The 21972-nt window shown below is 32.2% G+C and overlaps 1 protein-coding gene across 1 annotated transcript in view; it reads left to right on the forward strand.

Moving 5' to 3' along the window:
• The first annotated feature begins 921 nt into the window (after positions 1 to 921).
• The window catches only part of LOC140449457 (uncharacterized), a 58896-nt gene continuing 37845 nt past the window's right edge, over positions 922 to 21972 (forward strand). Inside the window, exons 1-3 of the mRNA XM_072542633.1 lie at positions 922 to 1077; positions 13928 to 14056; positions 14142 to 14177. Coding sequence (XP_072398734.1) covers positions 1006 to 1077; positions 13928 to 14056; positions 14142 to 14177 — 237 coding nt within the window. The 5' untranslated portion in view covers positions 922 to 1005. The remainder of the gene's footprint in view (positions 1078 to 13927; positions 14057 to 14141; positions 14178 to 21972) is intronic.

Genomic DNA, 21972 nt, shown 5'->3' on the forward strand with positions numbered 1-21972 from the left:
GTTCCAAAACGTACCTGCTGTAAAATTTAAAAATCTACGACTAATCAAATTATTGGCAACATCGGAGGAGTTTAGTTGGGTACGCAAAGAAATGTATACGGATCCCAAAAGTGTTTTAACCTATTACAGAGTCCACTTAATCCGACGTGTTGGTCGGAGTCCACATAAAGCGCTACCCAGATAATAATATACACGGTGTATATTCGCCTGGAGTTAGTATAATACCGTTTTAGTACGGAGCTCTCATTAACCGCTAGATCTATATATATATATATATATATATATATATATATATATATATATATATATATATATATATATATATACATATATATATATATATATATATATATATATATATATATATATATATATATATATATATATATATGTGTGTGTGTGTGTGTTCGGAAAGATTTCCGCGGTTAGTACAATTAAACCTAGAGCTAAGATTGATATTATTATAAAAATTAATATTAAACTCACCAAGGCCCAATGGATATCGACGCGGTTCAACCCGGAAGACTGGTGAGTTTAATATTAATTTTGATCATTTCGGATATCGTACACTTTGGGTGTACAATGCTAGCAGTAGGCAATTTCGGTCTTTGCTCGTAACGTATTTACCTATTCTATGGATAAAACCTTCTCGAAAAAATATTACAACAACGAAAAAGAAGACGAAACGTCCCAAAAAACAACTAAATGAAATTAAAATAAAAAATTTAATATTTTGAACTGAATCAGTCAATGAACTTAAAATACACCTACAGAAACTTCGTTGAAATTTGATTTGATTATTTATTAGATTAGTCGTTTAATCTACATTTTAATACTCCTGATTAATAACCTATAAAAATATATTGTAATTACATCCTGTTTGCTTGCGGAAGAAAATGCGATAATACTTGCAGCCGCAAACTGGTTTACTAAATATTTAAATAAACTTTCCAGTTTTTTTTATTTAGACTTTAAATCACTGTGAAACCATATCGAACCTAAAAAATGAACAAATTCGTTTTGTGTTTTGCCGTATTCTGTTGTATACAATATGGATGTGCATTTCTAACTCCAGATGTAAGATAATTTTTTTATTTATATTATTTTTACGGTTTTAACCATCCGACGAAATTGTCATTTTGTGCAGGGAAAATGTATGTCCCCTTAAAGTAATATCCTATAACATTGACCTTGTGTCATCACAATTTTATAATATACTCTAATAATGTTTAATACGGACTGTTGTGCATCTTTATTATTATTAATTTAAGTAATACAGTATAATGATAATCTATTCTAAAGTGCTTAACCTCCATGTCTATCATGAGCCCCGTGCCGCCTTACGTCATAGTCCTGTCAAAACTTTACATTCAAATGCTATTCATTCTCATGACATCTTTTCCGTTGAATAAAACATAAAACTTACACCAATAAACTAAGAATATACTACTAATAATACTGATTGCAAAACTAGTACATTTCGAAATCATTGTATCTAGGTTTGATTAATATTTTACTTCTGGTAAGAAACTGATTCGGTATTTCACTCTTACAGGCCGTTGATGTTGAAGGTCTATCATTTTAATTGTGATCAAAATCATCCGCTAGTTTAATATGATGTTTAGGCATATTATTAGATGGTCTCAAGTGATGGCTATTTCTTCTTACCAATGTCTGATTTTCTTTCTCAACAACATATGATCTTGGCTCTTGTAAACATCGTCTAACCAACAGCAGGTTTCTATTGCTCATCTTCTCTTATAACCACATGATCTTCTCGACTTAATTCTTCGTTTGTAGAGGCATTTCTATCATAGTAGTGCTTGTACAATTTTTTTTGTTATCCAATTTATTCTTTTCATATTTTGGATCTACGTGTTCTGGTAAATATTTTTTATGTAAAACTAGAAATTCTACGACTATTTAAGAGTTGTGCTGGGGGATTTATCTGATCCTAATAGCGGTATGTTCCTATATTCTAATTAGGTTAACTGAAGATCTTCACACTTTCTAAAAATAAAAATCCACAAGGAAACTAAGTTCCTGTAGTTGGCTGTATACCATATATTAATTTTTTTTTAATAAAATTCTTTATAAAAGGTATATAAAAACCCAGTCGGGCTATGTTAAATAGACAAAACCGTTTATCACAATTTTCTTAAAAACACCTTAATTTTCATCCTCTTTACTTAAATTTAACAGAGCCACCTACAACAATTTCATTTTACTATTATGGTCACTATAAACCAATAGTTCATTCAACTTACCAACTTATAACTTAATCTTTTTTTTCCTATGTACCTAGTGTTGCTTTATAACAGATAGGGCCTTTTCTCAAGTTATAAGTTGAGTACTTTACGATCAATATATTACAAAACCACTTCCAACCATCAAATTTTGTCCATTTCATATATTTGTTAACACACAAAATATAACTACATCACTCAGTCCGTTAACACTTAATCAGATATTTATATTCATGAACTTGAAACTCAAGAAGTTTTACATTTACCAGGTACCAAATGTTGCTTTTTGACATACAGGGCCTTATATAAGTCAAATTTTACATGAACTTTATATTACAAAAGTTTTAATTCATTCACTCAATAACATTCTCACATATTAAATATATTAATTCCTATACTTTTTCAAGAACCGAACTTTCCACGTGTGTCTAGTTTCCATTTTCCAGGTACCAAATGTTAATGAAACATAAAGGGCCTTATATTAGAATATTTTTCACCACACCACTTGACACTTGTATAGTTGGTTGCCTAACTATAACCACATAATTTTCTCACTACAGTTTCATCTCACATACATAATTTAAAACAACAACATTGATGGTTTACACTGTTATAATTTTTTTTATTTTTATTTTAACTTTCACAATTTTAAATAACGTTGGCTTCTGTCTTAAATAGACACATACAGTTACACTGACTGCTCTGTTACAACTTCCGTCATAACCTGTCAAGATTGTCATTTCAATCAGTTGCTTTTATAAAGTCCTCGTAGACATACCGTCTCAAGACTTGCAACTTAATGTAGAGTCATATGTCGCCATGTTACCAATCCAACGGTAACTTTACCATCTTAATTTTATACAAGCAATAATGTAAACTAAATTTCAATTAGTAATTTTTAAAGGGTTTTTACCTCCATATTTAGTGGCTACATTCATGTATTAACCTGTAAGTATTAACCACATTTTACATTAACCTTGGTCAAAATTTTAATTATTTCGTGTTCTTTTTAATTAAGTGGTTAAATACTTTTTTAGGACACTGATGATGGAATATTTATTCCGAAAACGTTTTGTCTATTTAACATAGCCCGACTGGGTTTTTATATACCTTTTATAAAGGATTTTATTAAAAATTTTCTAAAAATACTTTTAGCTATATGGACGGCTCTTTCGCCTGCTCATTTGCTCTAGGATATTTAGGACTAGATGTCATAAATTTAAAGTTCCTCTCCTTAGAGAATTCTCGACATTACTTAGAGCCAAAAAACATATTATCAGATACGACTTTCTAAGAAATTCCGTGAGTGGCAAACATAGTCTTAAACGAATTTATTATTGATATAAGGTTGAATGCTCGAATAAATAAACTTTGATCAAATAAAAGGCAGATATCGAGGACAGTTTTATTAATTAAATCTTGCTCAAGTACTTTCCCTCACTAGAGCATCCTCAGGGGCATTTCGTCAGTTTCGGGCTATCCAACAATCAAAGAATGTCATAAGCATAAAATTATACATTACACTACACTACACAAGGACAAACAACTTAAAATTTAAAAAAAATAGGCGAAGCTACATTATGTTTGGCATCAGGAGAGAGAATGCCATTTTCTCTCCTAATGCCGTCATGACGGCCACCCTTTTTAATAAAAATCTCTGTTCATTTGAAGTTTGTTATCCTGTTTAGCTTCAGCTATAAATTCCTCTCTCCTTTCTTCTATGATATTTAATGTATGCACAATTTCCGTTACAAAAGCATCATCCTCTACCTCTTCCTTAAAAAAATTTCGATACAACAAATGCTGGTTGCCTGGTTTATATTCTACAGTTAAGTCAAATTTTAATAACTTCACCCTTATACGTTGTAGTCTAGGAGAGTCTACTTCTGCTATGCCTGTCAATATTATCGAAATTAATGGCTCTACCATAAATATAATTATAAAATTTAGTACAAAAACGTAGGTTTGCATTTAGTTCTTTTTCAATCTGGCTAAATCTGATTTAACAATCGGATAAAGATCTAGAAGCAAAGATACAGGTTTAAGATTTTGTAATCTTCTTCAAGTGCCATCTCCGCAGTGGAGGTTGGCAATAATCATAGCTATTCGGACTTTTGAGACGCCTGCTCTGAATAGTTCATTTGATGTACATCCGTACCAGGTTGCGCAGCCATGACATTCTACGCCTCCCTATGCTTCTCTTTCCTTGGATCTTTCCCTGCATATTCAGTTGGAGCAAGGTGTATTTCTCTCCACGTATAATATGTCCGAGATATTCCAATTTTCTTGTTATAACTATATTTAAAATTTCTATTTCTTTATTCATCCTTCTCAGAACCTCTTTGTTTATGACGTGTTCTGTTCACGATATTTTTAGGGTCCAAGATTCCATTTCATAAAATAAAGTCGAAAAAACATAGCACCTCGTAATAATACACATCCAACACTTGAATTTTGACACATTTTGACTTGAATTGGATTATTTTCATCAAAATTTGCAAGAACTGGTGGTGAGCAAATTAACTTTTGTATTAAATTAAATGAGTGTATGTGGCTTCTAGTCGACATCCAAAGTGTATTCTTTTCTAACAATTTCCTAATGTGGCTGATACATCCGATAAATTTCGTATAAAATTGCGATGGTAATTGATCATTCCGAGTATTCTTTGTAACTCTTATTTATTATTGAGTTCTTTCGAATTTATAATAGCTTTAACTTTATCTAAGTCAGATTTCATACCATCTTTATCGAAACTATTTCCCAAATATTATACTTTAGACATTCTATACCGTATCTTATTTAAAATAAATTTTAATACAATATTTCTAGAACGTTCTAATACTTTATTAAGGATTTTATCATGTTCTTTAAGACTATCTCGAAATATTAAAAATCATCAAAATAGATCCAGAGAAACATCAATCAATATCACCAAAGTTTTGTAAGTTAATTCTTTGAAAAAATTCAGGAACAGTATTTAGTCCGAATGAAAGTCTATCAAATTTCCAAATTTTAAACGGAGTTCCAAATGCACAAACTCAACTGGACCTCTTCTTAAGCTAAACTTGATAGAATCCCCCTTTAAAGTCTAAAACGGAAAAATAACATTTGTTTTTAATCCATTAACCGCCAAACAAAGAAATACTGCAATAATATGTAATATTTTTTATTAACTAGGGTAAAATAAACTTAAACATTCGTAAAAAAAATATTTTGCACTTTGATACTGACAGGTGTCATAACAAAAAAATGGTTCGTTTTCGAACCTTTTTTTGCGGAACTGATATATAAAAATTGAAATATACAATTTTATTTTTAGTGAAAAGTTTTAAAACATTTATTGTGTAAATGGACCTGATATTTTTGATAAACAAAAACAGTATGGTTATAACCCTGCCTGCATCTTCTTCTTGCATTTTCTGTATGCTTTATAACTAAATGACATATCTTATCTTTTCGGATTTCATCAGGTAAGCCATTTTTCGACGGTCTGCCCATGTTTATTGTCAACGGTACAGTTGACTTTTCATCTTCTTCATTTTCATTATGTTCTGATTCTTCTTGTTCATCTTCCGATTTCATTAGACAAACAGCAATATATGACCGAAAATCGATTTGGGAAATGGAGCTTTTGTTTGCCAATCTAAAAAGTTTCCAGGCATTTACAATGGAACTATTAATTACGTTTTTAAAAAGTGGCCACCACCATTTCTTTTATATTTACTTCTTTGCGCTGCTTGCAATTGTACCTCTTTGCAAAGCCTATGGGATGGACCGGACAGTTATTAGAGATTACTGTTACGACTGAGTTATCATTCCATCTAACTACAGATACCTCAGCTTCTTTGTCAAAAACGAAGTCGAAAAACCCCCTATCTTTTTTAGAAATAATTTTTGAAGTTTCCAGTGGACACTTTTTAATCCTATTTTCTCGCACTATGCCAGTTGCATAAATTTCCTTTCCTTACAATATTGTGAACAGCCTATAAGACGAAAAGAAGTTGTCAAAAAATACCCTGTGGTTAGAGGGAGTTTCTAGAACACTTAGTAATTTTATTACTACATCAGCACCCAAGCCTAAATCTGATTTTGTTGTGCTACCACCACCGTAGGGGATAAACTGGAATAGGTATCCATCAGATGAACAGAGGCACCATAACTTATACCCAAAATGCACAGGTTTTCCCTTTAGAAACATTTTTGCAGAGTGCCTTCCAAAATATGGTATCATTTCTTCGTCTATAGATAAATTATATGCGAAAATACCAAATTGCAGGAATTTTCGATTCATTATGTCGAAAAAGTGGCGAAGTTTTGCAAATTTATCATTTTTATCTAACACCGTATTATCACTTACGTGAATATACTTTTTGATACGCCGAAATTGATTTCTACTCATACAGTTCCTAATAAATGTCACGTTCTTATCCTGGTCCTTGCTCCAGTACATATCCATTTGTGGCAAGGTGTGATATCCTGTAAGAATGAATATTCCCAAAAACCTTTTCAGTGATGCGTTTGTCAAATGAAAATAGTGACAGTTATTATCGTGGCATATTTTATAGTAAAATTAATAATAAGGTTGTAAACTTCATCATCGAAGAAGAGCTGGAAACATTCGTAAGACGTTTTTCCAGCAACACGGTTCTCAAGTTCTATCCCTTTTTCAATTTCATGTGACTGTGGTGCTGATTGGATCAGTTATTGTAGACCATTTTGGAGTTGTCACACTACATACTTTACATTTTTTATTTGATTTGCTAGTTGTTGGTTCAACGTCGAATGACTCGCTAGAATACCCGTCTTTCTAATACAAAATTTAATAATAACTGCGTGTGAGTCACGTTGAAATTCATGACCAGACAAGTTTCTAAGTCGACTTCCAGCAACGGTTTGTTATCGAACCATTATTTTCAAACAAGAAATTTGATGACTCAAAAAAATCTTTTTATTTATTTTTATATCAATTGATGTACAAATAGGTTAAATATATTAAGTTTCAATTTATTTGACCACAAAAGTGTTTTCGCAATAAAAATACTACACTAAAAATAAATTTGTGTCGAAGGACTGAAAATGTCGGATATTTTTTAGAAAATATTTTTGTAAAGAAAAAATGAGTCTGGAAACTAGAGAAAATTAAATTTAGTTACCCTTATACCTTCTTTTGTATTTCGCTTCAATAGTAGGTATTAAACTATATTCTTTTTTAAGTGCTTGGTTTAAATCTCTAGGATTCAAACAAATTCTTAATGTTTTATCAGGTTTTTCAACTATAACCAAATTGCTCAACCACTCTGTAGAACCCTCAAATTTAGATATAATACCACGTTTTTCTAAATCTAACACTTGATTTTTTAATCTCTTCTTAATGGCTAAAGCGACTCTTCGCGGGAGCTTAGTTACGGGAACAAAATTCTTTTTGAGTTTTAGTTTACATTTTTGAGGACATTTACCTAATCCAGTGAATATACACTCCGTTCGCTGTATCTTTGCACATCATAGTTGTACGAATTAAATCAAAGCGTATAAATCAAACGTAAGTCTTTTCTAGATTCATGAAATAATTAGGAAATGTTTAATATCCCGTTAAACGTATTTGTAGTGATTGTTTTTTTGTTTATTTATTGTACTTGATGTTAAAAACTCATTATATAATTGTTTTGAACGTAATTTTGAGTTTTTTACGTATTCAACGTTATTATAATTATTGGAAGAAACGCTCTATTTGAAATACTGTAGTCGAGAAAGATAGACCCAAGATCAAACCACTTAAATTCTCATTTTTATTTATTTATTTATACACCAAAGCATCCAACAGCCGAAGCCACTTACTGGATGAAAAAAGTTTTCATTCAAAATACAATATTAAACATTTACATCGTATACATATGACATTCCATTTTTAAGCTTAAGCATAAGAAAATGCCCTAAAAGATAAAAAACTCTTGTGCATGCTTTTCGAACTAAGTTACTAACACAAAAAAAATTTTAAACTTTACAAAACAAAACAATAAAAATAATGGAAAAAGAAAAATTTTGAAAATACATTAATTTGTAGAAAACTTAAAGGGTGTTACAAATTAGTGCTCAATCTGTTATGCTAAAATAATACGACTTTCCTTATTTCGCATACCTAGAGACTTAGTATTTATTTTTTATACTAGTTGGTTTTTTATCATTTTTTTTACTTGTGTATCGAACTTCTCTGTAGTTTCCAAAATAAAGTGTGAAAAGTTATGTGTAAAAGGTTTCATTGTTTTAGCCTAAAGAGTGGATCAATTACTTTGTTACAACCTTTATCCACAAATATGACTAAATAATTAAATTATTAAAATAAATTGAAAAAAAAAACAAAATATGAAAATTATATATTTCCTTCACTTTCATAATCCGAGCTATCACCAGGATTTATTATAATAGGTTGAATATCAACATCAACTATATATTATGCTCTCGGACACACCACTTTTGAATAATTTCATGAGTGTGTCTTACATATTTTCCCAAATGTCTCCATTACATTGATTAAGCGCCTCTTTCCAAATATTTATAACAGCACTATCAGAATAGCCGTCCCTACCAATATGCTTATTGTAATATAGCTTGCAATTTGTCCAAATTAATTCAACAGCGTTGAATTCGCAATGCTAAGAAGGTAGTCTCAACACTTCATGACCATGCTCTCTTAGTAACTCATAAATAACATACACATTTTCTTTTTTATTCACTTTTGCAACTTGTAAGGTTTTGTAAATTTTGGGTCAAATTTTGAATCAGTGGTAGGTTGCTTTTCTAAAAGAACACTATGATATGGAGCATTATCCATTACAATCAACGATGGTTCTTCTAAATTGGGAATTACTTGTGTCCTTATCCACTTAGTAAAAATGTCGTTGTTCATTTCTCCATGGTAATCAATATGTTTAGACTTAGAACAAAACAATAAACTTGCTTCAGAAACAAATCCTTTAGAAGAACCAGCGTGAACAATTATGAAACGTTTACCATCAAAACCTTCTGGTTTACGTACACTTTTGCTACTAGTGTCTTGCCAGGAAGTTATTTTATTTCCTTTTGAATAAATCCATGTTTCATCCAAAAAAAAACAAGTTCTCTTGGATGCACACTTTCCAGGTTTTCAAAGTACTCACGAATGAATTTTGCTCTTAAACCAGCAATATTGGTTCGTTGGAATAATGATCTTCGATTGTCATTCTTTTTATATTTAAATCCTATATCTCTCAGTACAATGCTCAAGGATGTTTTTCCCATAGTAACAACTTTTTTTCCTCTAATTCACATTTCAAACTTTGTAGACTAACATGCTTTTCAAAAAAAAAATAAAAACTAGTAATAATAGTAAAACTATTTTGGATGTGTTAATTTTGAGGTGAAACATCTAATGGCTGGGGTATAAACTAGATCGTTTTTATTTTGTAGAATATGAACTTATACTTGCTTTGTAGGTACATATTGTACACAGTGATTCGTATTGCCATTTTAGTTCCTTCAGACAGCTTTTACGACGACGTCTACTTTTGCCTGGACTTGAAAGGACAGGATTGCTTTCTTTTCGTTTTTTAATTGTTCATACTGTACGCCGTGATATTTTCATGGCAGCAACTACCCCCTTAAATTAAAAACAATTTTATGATAGGTAAATTATTAAACAACATACAATTCATTACAATACCTCTTGAACACAAGCCAAATATGCCAATAAGGGTCCTCCGTTCCTTTTTTCCAACTCAAAATATTCATAAAAATTCAGCACCAGTTACTGGGATTGAGAATTTAATGTATTTCCAGGCATATTCTAAATATAAAAACGTTGAAAAATATTCTGTTTGATATTTGTTTGATATTTATGACAACAAATAATGTTTTATATCGATCCGTTAGACAGAGTTTTAGCCAGATTCAAAAATAATACATCAATTATTAAAGGTAAGAAAATTTAACTGCAAAATTTATACTTACATCAAGGAATCCAATACTAAGTGAATAGTTAGTTGTTATAACAACTCTTTTTGTGAAAATTTATAAACTCAAGGCACGAAAATGTAATGGAAAATTAAACAATATGAATATAATTTTTGTAAACACCACAACGCTGTGAAGTTGACAATAAGCAGGTTTAATGATAAGAATTTATCATAGACTGTTATTATATTACTGTCTTTGTCTGATGTATTATTAAATGTTGGACAAGCGGCTTAATTTTAACATTTTATATTCTGTGAGTAGAAATGAGACAAAATTTAAAAATAGTTCGTGAATAATTTCATACATGTGCAAAGATATAGCGAACGAACTGTATCAATAATATTTTGTTTAATAAAGTCATCTTTTGCTATATTTAAATCTATGTTATCTACTGTTTGTATTAAATCTATATCTAAACATGATTTTAAACCTAAAATTAGCATAGGGTTATCTCTAACTATAACAAATTCTAGTTGAAATATTTTTCCCTAAAATAAACATTTTAATGTAATAATACCAACAGGTTTTATTTTAAATCCTCATAAGCTTTTAACCTCATTTTGCACTGATTTATCTTATGATTTATTTTTATTGATTATATTCAAAAGTAGATTGATATAATATTTACCTGTGAATCTGTATCTATTTTAAAGTCTATTTCATATTGTTCAATTACTAATCTTCTAGACAATTCCTTATTTTTTTTTATTTTAGTTAACTCAAATAATATTACCATAAATTCTTCCTGTTCACTGTACATATCTACTTTTTGAATCTCCTGAATCCTGAACTTCTCTTACGATCCTGTACTCACGGACCACTTTTCCTTGAGTTTTCCTCTTGTTTCCATCTTTTGCCTGTTCCAGTATTTAAATTTTTATTTGAAGCTTTTGCCCTTGCCCTTTGATTACTATTTCCTCATTTTACAGAACGAATATTCAGTATGTTACTTGACTGAACTTCTTTAAATTGTATTTTTAAAATTTAATATGCTCTTCACATTTAATATGCCTTTTGTAAGGTTAACTGATAATTCCGCAACATTTTTTCTTTTAGATTTTCATTGGTTGTTCCTAAAGCTAATCTATCCCTGATCATCAAATCTAAAGCATCTCCAAATTCACAATTTGTTTCCAATTTTAAGTATCAAATAGCTCTCCTTCCTCTTGTTTTCTATTGTAGAATAAAAGTCTTTCGTAGATCAGATTCTTTTTAGGGGTGAAGTAATTGCCTAATTCACCCAATACTGTATCATACGATTTTCTCTAGACATCCGTTAACTTTAACATGTCAAGTCCTTCATCTCCCACAAAATTTAGCAGTAGAGCAATTTTTACTTTGTCTTCCTTTTCCGCCTTGCCACTGGCCTGGTTTTCAGCCACGTTACCTTTAAATAATAATCGTTAAGGTATTCTTAACTCCGTATTGTTTTAATTCTAACAATTTCTTGTTTTCATTTTCATTTATAAGCAGCAGGCATCATTGATCACAAAACTGCGCCATGTAATAAGGTTTAATACGGCGGTTGTACATCTTTATTATTATTATATACTTTCATCATACAAATAGCTACAGTTAATGACAGACATGCGTTTATTTCTTAACAGGATATTTATATAACAAAGAAATTTATTTCTAATGAGGATTTATTAGAAAAGGTACAAAAATAAAGTTTTAGCAAACAATTCATGTATTTTACAAATTACTGACAGAAAACACTCCTCTTTATAACAGTTTTGAAGGTTTGATTGTTTTCTTAATAGTACTCCATTTGTAACATAAAATATTCCTTTTCTTTTAGCCTCTTCCAGACCTTGTCGGTACGTTTCATGCATTCGACAACAGCACCTTCTTCTGACACATTAAAAGCTATCCCAGGGAACTGTAGATTATTCCATTCAACAACAACGAAGTTTCCTTCTTGAACATTTGACTTTAATTCTCCTTTTTTGTTTTGTTCCAAGGGTTTTATGGCACTGAAAGAAGTAGATGCATTGGATCGACATTTGTGTAATTTTCTTGGAGACCACTGATTGTGTTAATTTCCTCTTTTTCGTCCGTTGAAAGAACCATTTTGTCTATTAACTTCTTATTTCTTTTCTAAATCAGTCTGTTGCTTTTTTTTCCCTTTTTTTCTGTTTTTTCTTCTCGTTGTTCATTTTCTTTTCTTTTTTTTTTTTTGACCTTTTTGATTCACTTGTTTTTCTTGATACTGAATAATATCGTTAGCTTCTATGCTTTTACCAGCAAAAAAGTCTATTTTTTTTTGTTTCTTAAATCGGGGTTTAATAAGTTCTTGCCTTTTCTATTTCAATATATATATTTAGGGATTCTACAGTTATTCACTGCCTTCCCTCGCTCAACCGTTTCCATCTCTCTCTGTTGTTCCATTCATCATCGTTTAGTCCTCTCTTACTCATGGCGTCGTCTACTTCGTTCCTCCAGGATTTTCGGGGTCGTCCTCTTTTCCTCCTTCCTATGGGGCTCCATTCGGTTATTCTTTTTATCCATCTGCTGTCGCTAGTTCTTCTTACATGTCCATACCACTTTAGTCTTTTTTGTTCTATATATGTTAGTATGTCTATTGATGTTCTTTGCTTTATTTCGTCATTACTTCTCCTGTCCATTCTTGTTACTCTGCAGCATCTTCGCAGGCATTCCATCTCTGTTGCTACTATCTTACTGCTATTTTTCTTGTTTATGATCCAATTTTCAGTTCCATATGTCATAATACTTCGCACTAATGTTTTATAAATCTGCGTTTTTGTCTTCATATTTAGGTGTCTATCCCACCATACTGAGTTAAGTTGTCGGATTGCTGTTCTTGTTTGTCCTAATCTTTGTGTAATTTCTTCCTCTGTTGTTGCCTTTTTCGTGATTATAAACCCCAGGTATTTGAATTTATCCTTTCCTTTGATTGTTACGTTGTCATCAATCTGTAGATCTTCTATGTCTTCTTCACTTGTAGATAGGTACTCTGTTTTCGTGAGGTTAATATCTAGGCCAGCCTTGGTATATTCTTCTTGTAGTTTCTTCATCATGTAGCTGAGTCGTTCTATTTCAAATGGCGGATAAATGTTTGTCCTTCTAAATCCAAATTAAATGTCACATTGTTCGAAGGCAAGCGCTTCAAACCTCCCCTTTTTCAAAGAAATGTACGCCGGTCTTTTTAAAACCAGACTTTAAGTTTTCCTTGTGATGAAACTCTAAGGTATCCAAAGATTCTTTAGCAGTCTTGGAATATTATCTTTGGGTACTGTGGCAGCAGTTTTGCCACTATCAGATTAATTTCATGCGATAAGAATATCTGTCGCCACGTACTTTTGAGAGGCCTAAAAGAAGCCACATAAGTGATTGTGTTAGTTGCAAGGAGTTTGGAGGAAAGCATACGATTTGGATATTATTCTCTTTACAAAACCTGACCACGTTTAAGCTCACATGTGCTCTAAGATTGTCACCGATAACTACTTTTTTACCTTCTTGTTTCTTTAAGATTGAAAGAAAATGTGTAGCAAACCAATCTTTAAATGTTACTCCATCGATCCAACTTATTTGGTCCTGTTGTAATGCGCTCCTTCATTACCCACCTTTTAGCCATGTGGTCTACATATAAATAAATATCTACATAATAATTATATCATTTATAAGACTTCCAGTCACAGTATATTAACACAATATTTTTTATTTTTAGAAACTTGGTCCACATATGAACAAGGTACGCAAATCCGTCCACAACAACTGTAAAGTACTAACAGGTGCCACTGAAGACCAAATAGATCAATTAAGAGAAGGAAATTTCGACCAAGGGGATGAGGTTAAGGTAGTTAATTAATAAGTATTTTGTTTGAATATTTGGCTACAAATTTCATAATTCTATAATAACTAGTTGATTGCTTTTTTTTTAGAACTATGCAACTTGCGCTTGGCTTCAAGCCAGAACGGTAAGTGACAGTTTATTATTTTTTGCTTATGCATGATGAGTCAATGCAATAAAATATTTAAAAATAGAGTTCGTACAGTTTATGCAATAGATCTCTGATTGCTGTATATAGCACCATAAGTGTAGTTCTCGAAGACCTTCGTGATATTGATTTAAATAGATATCTATTCCCTTCATCATTGGCTGCCAATGTCTTTATCTATTGCTTTTCGAAAAATAATGATCCTTTATATTATTAACAAAAATTATTTGGCCAACAAATATGCAATCGACTTGTGGCTTTCTTGCCTTCGATATTCTGACCTATTATTGTCTACTATATGCAACTTTAGTAGACTGGCCTATTACTGTCTACTATATATACAAATTAAATAAAACAATAGAGTTTTTTTAAATCAAATTTATTCAATCTGTAAGAGGTAAAATTATTGTCATATGACTAAACAGCTTTTCACTTTACTTTCATCATTCAGAAACTATTTCAGTATCTCAGTTTAACTACAACAAATAATTTAAAACCCTTTGCCAAATAGCAGTCAATAACGGATACGATCCAAACCTAATCAATAAACTCATCTATGGAAGACGTCTTAAAACCCTACAAGAGACTGCGTTGCTCAGAGACCTTACCATTAAACCTTGTTATTCTTCATTCTTCTTCTTCTTCAAGTGCCCTGTCCTTTGCAAACGTTGGCTATTAACATGGCAATTCTGATCTTGTTTGCGGCGCTTCTGAATAGTTCGACCGATGTGAGCCCGAACCATTTCCTCAGATTTTGGAGCAACGAGTGTCTTCTCCTGCCTGGCACTCGCTTACTGTCTATTTTTCCTGGACAATCAATTGCAGTAGACGGTACTTATCGTGTCTCAATATGTGGCCTAAATATTCAAGCTTTCTTTGTTTAATTGTATTCACGATTTCTTTCTCCTTTTCGATTATTTTGATTACCTCTATGTTGGTGACATGTTCGGTCAAGGATATACGAAGAATGCGTCGGTACACCCACATTTCGAATGCTTTTAGTTTTCTCGTGAGCGTTTCCGTTAGCGTCCAGGCCTCCACACCATACAGTAAGATCGGAAAAATGTAGCATTTAACTAGACGTAGTTTTAGGGGAAGAGACAAATCCCTGCTTATGAGGAGCTTTTTCATATTGCTAAATGCTGCTCTAGCTCGTTCTATTCTCGCCTTAATTTCTGTGGTCTGTTCCCATTTTGCTTTTACGTTGGTGCCAAGGTACACATAAGATTCTACATGGTCAATTAGTATGTTACCTCTCCGTAACTGTCGAGCAGGCTGTTGCTTCCTGCTTATCAGCATCCACTTTGTCTTCTTGAAGTTGAGGCTCAGGCCGTATTCCTTACTAACTGAATAAACTCTTTCCATTACCTGCTGTAATTCGTCTATGGTACTGGCAAGGATCACCGTGTCGTCGGCAAATCTTATATTGTTTGTTAACTCGCCGTTTATTTTTATGCCCTCATTTGCATTTTCCATACATTTGTTAAATATTTCTTCGGAATAAACATTGAATAGGAATGGGGATAATATACACCCCTGACGGACACCTCTTTTGATCTGCACACTTTCAGTGAGTTCGTTGCCAATTTTTGCTCTTGCTGTTTGACCCCAGTATATGTTTGCCACAATTCGAATGTCCTTGTCGTCAATACCTGTCTTTCGCAGAATATCTATCAATTGTTCATGATTGACATTGTCAAAAGCTTTTCTAAAATCCACAAAGCACAAATACACGTCCTTATCAACGTCTCTACACCGCTGAATAAGCACCTGGAAAGCGAAAATTGCTTCTCTAGTTCCAAGTGCTTTCCGAAAGCCAAACTGTGATCTATCAATATTTGACTCACATTTATCATATATTCTTCTATGAATGATCTTAGTGAACGCTTAAGTGACATGATTAATCAAGCTTATAAGCCGGTAGTCATCACATATCTGGGCATTTGGTTTCTTCAACATCGTGATAAATGTTGACTGCAGCCAGTTCTCCGGGAGAGAACTGGCTGCTGAGAACTATTCTTCATTATCATATCATTATGAGAGTCTTTCTGAAATATAGAGAAATATCTATATTTCATTCAAAGTACCCAATAATTGAAGTCAGTGACTATTTATCTTAAAAGGACCTATCAATTATATGAATCGTAGCGGTGTAGAAACACTAAAATGTCCAGATTGTGATGCTACCTACATAGGAAGAGCCTGTAAAACACTTCCACTTTCTCTCAACAACCACACTCTCAATATTCCAGACGATGTATCTCTGATTCATAGTATGCCCCAAAAAAACTTTATACTACTGGACTTATATAAAGACCTGGACGTAATTAAAAACCTGCAGGGAAGTCCCAACTGCATTAATCGCCATGTCTCGTTCCATCGTGACTTTCTCCCCTCTTCTACAACTTCCCTTACATCCATATCTCATTATCAATTTTTTTTCTTGTTATTTAAACACCTTTTTATCCTCCTCAGTCTACATAAAGCCATTCTTTATAAATAAATGTTCATAATATTTAACTGTTTATGTGTTACGCTCTTATCTTTCACCCCCCTCTTCAGTATTTTTTTCAACTTCACCTCTGATCTTAATGCCCAAAAATTTTTACCTGTCAATTCCTCATAAGCTTCTTTACATCTCCTACAAAATGTAAAAAAAATCTGAAATAGGTTGATTTTTATTCTTAAATTGACAATCTACAGTATGAAAATATTATATCCCTCCAGCACCTTCTTTGAATTATAAGCACCCCCTCGAAAATTTTAAATAATAAAGGGGGTCGTATGGCACCTTGTTAGAAAGGGATTTTAGTCCTCTGTTTAGCAGTATAAAGTTTTATAAGTTTGTGGAATCATAACTGAGAAAATTGATTTTTAAGATGTAAAATTTTGGTAATGTCTATATCACAAAATTTGAGAAAATTGATTTTTAAGATGTAAAATTTTGATAATGTCTATATCACAAAACTTTAGGTTAAATGGAGATAATAATATCACATAATATTTTAAATGTATTTTTCAATGTACTTTACAATTAAATTAAATGGTCAAAATGACCACCATTCTCTTCTTGACTATAACCGAGGCGATTCGAATTCCTGTACAACATTTTGTACGACCTATCTGGTTATTCTGTTAATTTCTTCCATTATTTTAACTTTTAAATCAGCAATACTATTGGGTCTATTAAAATATACTTTAGATTTTACTTACTTACTTAATCAGTAGACCCATTTGTACCTTTCGGTGTTGGGCCGTTTAAAATACAATTCATTACATTACACTATTTGACAGTCTTCTGAGGTGTCCTAGCTCTTAACGAACTTTCTCCATTCCTATTGGATGCCAGCTGTGTTGCTTCCTGCCAAGTCTTACCCTTACTCTGTAGTATCTGCGAGATGTCACTGTTCCATTCTTTAATGGGTCTTCCTCTTCTGTTCTTCTCTATTGGTTTGGCGTCCCACACTCTTTTAACTTGTCTATTATTGTCCATCCGGGTTAGATGTCCGAACCATGCCAATTTTTTCTCTTTGATTGACTCGAGTATCGGTTTGATTTTGAGTCTTTCTCTTATTTCTTCATTTCTGATTCTATCAGTTCTTTTTACTCCTATCGTTCTTCTGAGGTATTTCATCTCTGCTGCCTGAATTCTGCTCTGATGTCTTTTGTTTAATATCCAATTTTCTGCTCCATATGTCACTGTAGGTCTATATATTGTTTTGTATATTGTCATCTTGGTCTTTGTTGATATTTCTTTGTTATTAAGGAATCCCCTATTTAGTGCTTGGAATAGTTTTCCTGTGTTTTCCATTCTGTTGTTAAGATCATCCTCGATGTCTCCTTTGTTGTTGATTACTGTTCCTAAGTATTTGTATGAATTTGTCTGTATTATTTTTTGTTGGTCTATCATTACTTCTATTTGATCTTCCGTCCCTTGTTTCCTTGATATTTTCATTATTTGAGTCTTCTCTTTGTTTACGTTTAAGTTGTATTTGCTTGCTTCTAGGTTCCATTTCTCTAAGTTGTATTTCAGTTTTTCTGCAGTTTCCGCAATTAATACTATGTCGTCTGCAAATATACACATCTCAGCTTTTATCATTTGCATTCTGTTCCAACCGATGCAGTATTTCTTGAATGTTTTCTTACATTCTTTCACTATCTCATCTATTACATTTATGAATAGTACTGGGCTGAGACTTCCCCCTTGTCTAACTCCTTGGGTTGTTTCAAATGGTTCTGACTGTATATTTAACATTTTTACTGTATTTGTTGTTTTCATGTATATACTCTTTGTTGCTTCTATCAGTTCTTCACTTACTTGTTTCTTCTTTAGGCTTTCCCATATATCTTTTCTTTTTGACTGAGTCGAATGCTTTTTCCATGTCTATAGAGCTCAGATGTATTTCTTTATTTTTCTTCAAGGCTTTTTCTATTACTTGTTGCATGGTGAATATATGGTCTTGTGTGTTGTGTCCTTTCCTGAATCCACTTTGTACATCCTCTAATTTATGTTCTATTTCTTTTCTAATTTTCCTTTCTATTATGGTTTCGTATACTTTTGCTGCTACACATAGTAGTGATATACCTCTATAGTTCCTACAGTCTCTTGTGTTTCCTTTCTTGTATATAGGTATAATTACTGCATTTGTCCATTCTCTGGGTATTACTTTTCTCTTCCATATTAGGTTATATATGTATAACAATTTTTCTTTTGCTTTTACTCCTATATATTTCTGGTGCTACTTCATCGCTTCCTGGTGCTTTTCCAACCTTTATCTTTCTTATTGCTTCTTCCAGTTCTTCTTTTTCTATAGTTTCTGGATTTTCCGTGTTTCTCATGGATACTCTCCTGTTGTGGCTTTCCTTCTTCATTGTATTCGCTTGATTTCCATTCAGTATCAGCTGAAAATGTTCCCTCCATCTTTCCATTATTGTCTTATCGTCGTTTATTATTGTTCCTTCCTTGTTCATTATTTGTTTCAGTTTCGTTTCTTTGTTGCTTCTTAGGTTTTTCAGTGTTCTGTAAAATAATTTTACGTTTTCTGTGCTGTTTTCTTCCATTTTTCCCCCGAATTTTTCCCAACTTTTCTTTTTCTCTTTCTTAACTATCTCTTTAACTTTTGTTCTTTGTCTCTTATAATTTTCATATTTTTGTTGTGTTTTGTCTTGGATGTATTCTTTCCATAATTTCTTCTTTTCTTTTCTTTAGATTTTAAATAACCCCATAAAAAGTAATTGAGAGGAGTCGAATCGGGGAATCTAGCCGGCCATTCGATCGTTCCACGTCTTCCAATCTACTTATTGGGAAAAATCTAGTTTAAATAATTTCTAATTATACGTGCAAAATGCGGTGGATCTCCGTATTGTTGGTAGTAAATAGATCGATCTATCTCATTTGGATCTCAGGAAAAAATCTTCGAAATGTAGGTACTAAAAAGTTAATTAAAAAATATAGATAAACCTCACCATCAACTCGTCCCTATCATTTCCAACTATCGAATGTGAAAAATCGGGTTTTTCAAATTCGATACCTTATCCTTGCATTAGACGTGATACACCTTGTAGGAAAATATTAAAATTGTAGCTTGATAAGGAACGCAGGAAATATTCTGTTTAAACTATCGAATATGAACATTTTGTCATTTTGTTTTGGTCAAAATATCGAATATACTGCACGAAAATGGAATATTCGATACTTTTGTTTTGTACAAAATATAACTAAAGCCGTATTTGTATAACGCAAAATGACGAATGTGTCACATTCATTAGTTGTGTTGTAATTGATACAATTATTCAATTATAATCTGCAAACTGTCTTCTTCTTCCTTCTTGTATGTAGTCTTTAAAGCCTGTTTCTTCTTCAATATTTTCCTCCTAAATTATTTAAATTATCGCACCATCTTTTTCTTGGTCTGCCAATACTTCTTCGTGCATTTGGTGACTTATCTCGTGCTATTCATACTATCCTATCCTCTGCTACTAATGTATTCTACTAATTTTAATTCTACCAATGTTTTCATTCCACTCCTGTGTCGCCCATCCTTGTATGTCTTCTATATTGCATGCTCTTCTTATGTTTTCGCTTCTCTCCCCATCCAACAGACTTTTCCCTGATAGTCGTCGGAGTATTTACATCTCTGTTGTTTCTAGTAGTCGTCTTGCTTTAGATGTGTCAGGTCTTGTCTCCGCCGTGTATGTTAATATAGGTCTAATTGCTGCTTTGCTTCTTATTTGTACCTTGTCTTAGGTGTTTGTTCTTTCAGATTGTCTCATTAAGAGATCCCGCCGCTTTACTTGCTTTTAAGCTTTGCTGTCGTACTTGTTCTTTTACATCTCCATAACTAGTTATATTTATTCCCATCTATTTTGATTTTACATCGTAGTGGGTACTTGGATGTCATACATTTGGTTTTTTTTGCTGATATTATCATATTGTACTTCTTGGCTGTTGTATTGAAGCTATGTGTTAATCTGTGGAGCTCCTCTTGTGTCATTACGATTAATGCCGCATCGTCTGCATAACATAATATTTGAATTTCTTTATTCTGCATTCTGTAACCATGACCTTTACGTACTGCTTGTATTATTTTGTTAGTTATTATATTAAACAGAAGTGGGCTTAACGAGTCACTCTGTCTGACTCCACTTTGTACTGGTATACACTGTGTTAGTTCTCCATTTATCTTTGCCTGTATTTGATTATGGAAGTAGATGTTTTCAATGGTTTGTATAATATTGATTGGTATGTTTCTTTTATACATTAGGTGTAAGACGTCTTCAACTTGGATGCGATCGAAAGCCTTCGTCAGGTTCATAAAACAAAGATATGCTGGTTTATTGTATTCGATGGGCTTTTCTGTGACTTGTCTTAGTACAAATACGGCGTCTACGCAGGATCTTCCGGATCTGAATCCTTGTTGTTCATCTGATAAAGTTGTTAGTTTATTGATTTTGTTGGTTAGGACTTTTATGGAAATCTTAAGTGCGGTGTTCATTGAATTTATACCTCTATAATTGTTGGGGACAGTGTGCAAACTGTCGAAAATACTAAACATTGTTGACAAGAACAAAAAGTACGTATTCACAATTGTGTGACTTATTGCTTACTAGAAGTTCTTTCGGTGGGGCACTTTATGAAGAAACTTTTCATGAAGGCTAGCATTGACGGAAACTTTTATCTCTTGAAACCAAACAAAAAAGAGGCAAACAAAATAGTATAAACCCCGTTTAAGTATACGAAGAAAGGCTCCCAATCACGGATACAAAGAAAAAAACCTCTTGTCACTATGGGAACAAAACTTAATACCTAGGCCATACCACCAATATTACCAATCTTTACCAACATCTAATACTGCCAGAGATTGTCTTCCAGAACCCGACGCAACTGAAGACAATAATACCGTTTAATTCAAAATTTAAAACTTTTAATTTACCATTATTTTACAACAATTGAGGGTCATGACAGTACTTAAATTATCTACAGGACGTGAAGTTCCATAATTAATGTATTATGATTATTTTTAACTTTTGTGTTTTTTACGTTTCTAATTACATGAATTTTCTAGCAATACATACTTTTATAAAAATACTTTTAAACCTTTTCTGTACACATAATTAAAATTATTTTATTTTTCTTCTTTTCAATTAAGAATATGAATGTGTTAAAATTATACCAATATGAACTGTCGAAAATGCCACATTAGCAATTTTGAAAAATTGAACTAAAACAAATCGTTGATTAACACAAAAAGCAAAATAACGAATGTGATTTTTG

The sequence above is a fragment of the Diabrotica undecimpunctata genome, chromosome 9, assembly GCF_040954645.1.
Source record: "Diabrotica undecimpunctata isolate CICGRU chromosome 9, icDiaUnde3, whole genome shotgun sequence".
NCBI classification, from domain to species: Eukaryota; Metazoa; Arthropoda; class Insecta; order Coleoptera; family Chrysomelidae; genus Diabrotica; species Diabrotica undecimpunctata.